General features: G+C 35.1%; 1 protein-coding gene across 1 annotated transcript; it reads right to left on the reverse strand.

Moving 5' to 3' along the window:
* Window positions 1-912: 912 nt before the first annotated feature.
* On the reverse strand, window positions 913-4,201 carry gpx7 (glutathione peroxidase 7). Its single transcript, XM_038287044.1, has 3 exons — window positions 3,981-4,201; window positions 1,432-1,693; window positions 913-1,301 (listed from the first exon to the last, which is right to left on the reverse strand). Exons 1-3 carry the CDS (start codon window positions 4,122-4,124, stop codon window positions 1,138-1,140), a joined length of 570 nt encoding a protein of 189 aa, XP_038142972.1. The 5' UTR covers window positions 4,125-4,201; the 3' UTR covers window positions 913-1,137.
* Window positions 4,202-6,027: the final 1,826 nt, after the last annotated feature.

Here is a 6,027-nt window from a genome sequence, read left to right on the forward strand (position 1 = left end):
TTAGGCATTTTATAGATTTAGTTTGATGTTTTTTATCATTTCGGCAAAATCCAGATGAAAAAATTTTTGCATCATACTTACAACACTACGTTTGTTGAGTGCCTTTGTCAAAATTGCTATTTTGATTTAATTAAAAAGTAACTTTTTTTTCCAGATGAGGCTTTTTTTGTAAATACAAACATACGTCGGTGTTGCTATTACAACAACGTTTTTCTTTTGAATTAATATTCCAATTACTATTTTCTCTATTCTGACTTAGAATCATTAAGTATTTCAGTCTAAAATACCAGTGTAGTAATAACGAATCAGAGCACTGTGGTCGTTTTTGGATCCTCCAGCAGAGGGCGCTGTTATTCAATTAATTTGTACATCCTCAAATGCAGAAAAATCATAGAAATAAGCTGCTGTAAATAAGAAAATATCCTTATTATTAGCTAAACCTTAATTAAACAAATCAAACTTAATTAAATACTATATAATACTAACCCTAACTGATTTACTTAGACATTTTTTTTGTTTGCTTTGTTTTCTGTTTTTTTTTTTTTTGCTGTGTCTCTCTTAATGTCTGCTTTTTTAACCTTTTTTTCATTAACTTACCCATTTTTACATATCAATTAGCTTACTTAGCATTAATAAATAATTATTGACACAAATCATTGGCTTAACTATTTAAGAGATGGGAATAATTAATAGTATTTATTAATAAAAGGCTGACTAAACGGGTATTCCACTTACCCTAATGCCCTGTGCAAGTTTAAAAATACCCTCCTTTTAACTGTTCATAATAGGGATAATAGCAGTAAATAGTTTAGCTGGCAACATGAAAACAGGATGAAAAACCTGTTGAAAAAACACCTGTGTCTTTTGTTGCAGGGATCAATAAGCCGTTTATAAAACAAACCTGGTAGAAAGTGAGAGTCACAGTAAAAGTTTATTCCATAAGTCAAAAATAGTTATAAAAAACACCTTTGCTTAAAAAAAGAGCTCTTTGGTTTAAAATGCATCTTTAAATGCTGACGTTTGAGTGGCGTTTGATCAGTGCGCTCAGAAAGCAGCAGGAGCTGCTTCCGTCTGGAGAAATTACTGTCAGAATGGAAAGGTAACGTAAGGGTTCAGTTTATGGCTGAAAAGGGCGAGTTAAAGCTCCTCCTTCTTCTTCAGGATTATTTGCCGCACCATGTCAGCGATCTTCGGGCGAATCTCTTTCACAGAAACCCTCGGCCCCCAAGCGTCCACCACTTTACCGTCAACGTCGATGAGGTACTTCCAGAAGTTCCAGTCAGGCTCTTTTCCTGACACCTCTGCACAGAATAAGAGATGAATCGTTCAGAGCAAAACTAAAACATACATTTCAGGATTTCATTTTTTAAGACAGAACTTTGACTCATGGAATAAAAGTGATCATTTCTTCCCACATCACATGTGACTCACCAACCAGGTGTTTGTAAACATTGTTGGCTCCTGTTCCAACGACTGCGATTTTGCTGAACAGAGGGAAGGAGACGCCGTAGACTCTGCGCACAAAGCTGTCGATCTCCTTGTCGCTGCCGGGCTCCTGCTGGCCAAACTGGTTGCAGGGGAAGGCGAGAACATTGAAGTGATACGGCCCAAAGTCCCGCTGCAGCTCCTGCATGTCCCTGTAGTGCTCATCGGTGAATCCGCACTCGCTGGCAACGTTCACCACCAGAGACACCTGAGTTCACAGGAAAGCTAAATCAGTGATAAGTGAATGTGGACATGGCAGTGGTAGCATCATGGTACTGTCTAGCTGTCAATTAAACAATATTGTTTATAATGAAAAGGAAATAGATGAGATATAAAGAAAAAGCATTTCGAAACTAAAAAGAGAAAACTTTAGGAAAAAATTAGATATTGGTTTGAACCCAACTGTTGACATGTCTTTGATAGTTCAAGTACTATTCTAAGTAGCTATTAGCTCGACTCCTGCTGAAGAATATCTTCTTAATAAACCTGCCTAATGTCGGTATCAGATAAAGTCTTATTAATTTCCAAATACCACACATAATCTTCTAGCAGTCACTGTAACAATCTACACATCAATTCCAAGGCTCTGGGCGGCCTTTTAAAGCAAAATAATAAACCCCAGGACAAAAAAAGAACTTTATCATTTGATAAATATCAGGGTTTTGCCCTTTGTTTAAGTTTATTTTTAGTTTCTTTGTTATTTCTGCGTCTTTGTAGTTGTTTTTTTGTCAGTTTTGTTTGACTTTAGTTACTCTCTGCTGCCCCCTGGTGCCTGTTCCTTTCCCCTTGGCTCCCTTCTAGTTACTTCTATTCACACCTGCTCTGAATTAGCTCATTAGTCCATCCTTTGTTCTTTTCCTAATATATACACCACCTCTGCAGGTCCTATTTGCTAGATTTCTTATGTTTTGTTGATTTGTCATCTCCTTGCTCTCCATGTGTGTTCACCTTGACGTTTTTAGTAAATCAGCAAAACTCATCTCTGCCTCTGGGTCCTCAAAAACCTCCACAAAAGAAAAATACTCAAACTTAATTTTTTTTCTTCTTTGCTTTATATCTTAAAAAAACAGAACATCTCTTAGAGATGGGCTGCCGTATAGAGATCCACAAATAGACAAAATACATTTTTTGAGATCCAATGATACAGGCAGCTAAATTGCACACAAACAATCCCCACACAGAAAATAAAAAATAGCATAATTAAAAACGGATTTTTCCGGGGTTATTAATATTTAGTTACAATTAAGAAAAACAATTGGATATTTGTTGAAACAGAACCTAACTATTTTAACATCACATAAAATGATTGGTCTTACAGGAAAAGAAGCAAAGACTCCAGTTATTATTTGTTAATATATGCAACAGGTTATGCCAAGACTTGCATCTAAAGACGAGCAGTTCCTCAGTGGAAACCCTTTTAGAAGTTTAGGTTTAAATGTTTTAGATGTATTATACTTTTATTTAAATCCCATGAGCATGGGCGGTTCTAGACAGGGGCCAATGGGGGCCGGTGCCCCTGCCGGTTATGTCCCGGCCCCTGTTATGGCCCCTGTACTGAGGACATAATACTCAAAGAAATTCTAATGATGATCTGCACTGGAACAGACATGGTAACTGATAGGTCCTTTGGATCTATTTCATTTTTTTTTTCTTTACAAATTCTGTTTTACCAAATATTTAAAAAAAAGATAACACGATAGCTTCAGTGGGATGTAGATAGGATCCCAGTTTTCATCTGCTAAATATTTTTTACAGCTGAATTTATCAATTTTTCTTAAGTTTTAATTCAGATTTTTATAGAAAATGGTAATTTTAACTTAAATTAAGTCAAAAATATGTAAAATCCCTAAATAGTGAATGGATATTGACCTAATAGGATATAAATTTGAAATTAAACCTAATTAAATAGAAATTTCACTTAATGCAGCTCTCTTAATATATTTGAATCCCCTGCCCTGGTTTTTTATTTTAAGCTTTTCTGGGCCCCCAGGAAAACATGCTGGCCCCCTCCTGCCCCCCCCCCCCCCACCCCCCCCCCCCCGGGGTACATTTGGTCTAGAATCGCCACTGCCCATGAGATAGAAGGAAATTGTTTGCCTTAAAACCTTTTATACTGACGTTTTATGCATTTCATTAAAGGGATGCGTGTCCAGTTAACAAACAATAATAAACAGACATGCAAAGGACATCATTCTTAAATGGTTGAAGGTAGATGTTAGTTTAATGTTTCTAGGTGAAGGTTAGTCAGATCTGGTGGTTTGAATGAAACTGATGGGGCTGTTCAGCTGCAAGGCTGCAGGTCTGCAGGCCTCCTGCCACGTAGGCTGCTGCAGGGAGGACATCCTGGGCAGGATGCAACCAATCTGAGCTGCAGCAAAGCTACTGTTGGTCATATCTACAGACGAGATTAAGGATGAACAAAGGTGCATTCACATGCAACATTCCCACATGCAGATGAGTGAGGAGACTCCCCATCTAAACTAAACAGGACTCACCGAACCGCGATACTTCTCCAAAGAAACTAGCTTTCCTCTGCTGTTGACCACTTTAAAAGTATAAAAGTCTTTCTGTTTACTTTCTGCCAGGTTAAACAGTAATAATAATGTGACTGACGTCAGTGAGAGAGCCGCGGGAAGCATCTTCACAGTAAAACTAATGAGACTGCCAACTCAACAGAAGAGAGACGCGTCAATCTCTGTCAAGCTACGAGGAGTCAAAGCATGACTTCCGGTACTTCCTAATGCCTACAAAATAAAAGGATGGGCGTTTATTACAGAATAAAAGATTTCCATTAAAAGTAATTTGTTTATTTTTAAAAGGGGAACCCTCTCTTCTACATAACTTAAAATATATTTAATATTTTATGTATTTCTTGTGGTAAATATTGCAGTTATAACAGCAATAAAGTTTTTATTTCAGAAGTAGAGGACAAGTTGTGAAAGATCTAAAACAGACAGACAGACAGAAAGAGACAGACAGACAGACAGACAGACAGACAGACAGACAGACAGACAGACAGACAGACAGACAGACAGACAGACAGATAGATAGATAGATAGATAGATAGATAGATACATAGATAGATTATCTCAATTTAATAGGATTTGAAGACACATTTTCAAATTGCAGTAATTAGTGCTTGATTAATATATACAACTTAATTTCTTCTTTTATGATCAATTGAAATGTGAGATTAAAGCAATGTTTTTATATGGATTTCTAATTGTATGATTTAAATGTTTAATTTGGAATTGCTTTATTTCTTTTTAAGGAACTCTTATGGCCCTCCATAACTAGTCCAACATTGTTGACTTTGTTAATCTCTTCTTCCTATTATAGTTATTATTGTTCTTCTTCTGCTCATAATAATAATAATATAGTATTGTTGTTGTTTAGACTAAAGTGAGTCTAAATCCAATCCCATTATCCCCCAACATAGGTGTGATGACTCTGTTCCCATTTGTTATTTCCTGCTTATTGCATAACTTTGGTTATATCTTCTTCGTTTATGTATCACTGACCCAAGCTTGATACCAGCTCACCTAAGCCTCAACCAATAATAATAATAATAATAATAATAATAATAGTAATAGTAATAGTAATAATAATAATAATAATAATAATAATAATAATAATAATAATAATAATAATAATAATAATAATAATAAATTATCTTGGTACATTACAAACTGATTTCTCCTTGTTTTAAACAGAATGTACGTTTTAATAAAAAAAAAAAAAGGCAGCAAAAAAGAAAGAAAGAGTTGTAATTTTTCCTGTAAAACAAAAACTCGAGTACACAGTGAAATAAAACTTTGTGATCGAGACAGCGGTTATTTACACAGGCCAAACGTCACTGGTATTACGTTCTAACATGCCCAGAATCAGTTTGTTTTAAGATGCAGAGTAGGAGTTGTTTCGGTATTTTCTTTACGAGTTGTACCTAAATGCAGCATATAAATACCTGTCTGGTCATGGGCATTCCGGAACTTTGTTGGGATTCAATACATTTAGCGATACTAACCCTCGAAAACTACACAAAGTAACGGGTGCTCAGTTACGTTAATAAGTAGCTTAGTTAAAATATTAAACAGTCCAAAAATTATTCTGTATCACGGGTTTGCAAAGTAGCAAATATAAGATCTTGATATCTTTTTTCTGAAATTGAACTAAATAAACACTAAGGAAAATTTTATTCAGCCTTAGTAAAATAAAATGCAATATGATTTATTTACGGTTTCTATTATTAGCCGTGTTTAGAACTGTATACTCCAACTGAATTTTTATTTGTTTGTTTTTGTTAGAGAAACATTAATTCAAATTATGAGTTGAGTAAACTAAAGCCATTATTTTCTATCCCAAACTAATTTGATCTTGCCATCCTTTTATTAGTCATCAGCTCATCTATCTTGGTGTTTAGTCGTTTATTTAGTAAAAATGTATATAATGGATATTTACGTAGCAGTTGTTTGAAAATGTGTGCTTTGCGCTGTATTTTCCATTTCTTCCAAATCCTTTTTAAGTCCACATCAGAATGTTTAT

Source organism: Cyprinodon tularosa, unplaced genomic scaffold, assembly GCF_016077235.1.
Source record: "Cyprinodon tularosa strain WSP-4 unplaced genomic scaffold, ASM1607723v1 ctg106, whole genome shotgun sequence".
NCBI lineage: Eukaryota > Metazoa > Chordata > Actinopteri > Cyprinodontiformes > Cyprinodontidae > Cyprinodon > Cyprinodon tularosa.

Excerpts from the sequence above, each read along its gene's own strand:
- gpx7 (XM_038287044.1), bottom strand. The coding sequence starts at position 4,124 with ATGCTTCCCGCGGCTCTCTCACTGACGTCAGTCACATTATTATTACTG. Across the intron at positions 1,694-3,980 it reads TGGAGAAGTATCGCGGTTCG|GTGTCTCTGGTGGTGAACGT; the intron begins GTGAGTCCTGTT and ends CTGTGAACTCAG. Across the intron at positions 1,302-1,431 it reads TGTTTACAAACACCTGGTTG|AGGTGTCAGGAAAAGAGCCT; the intron begins GTGAGTCACATG and ends TATTCTGTGCAG.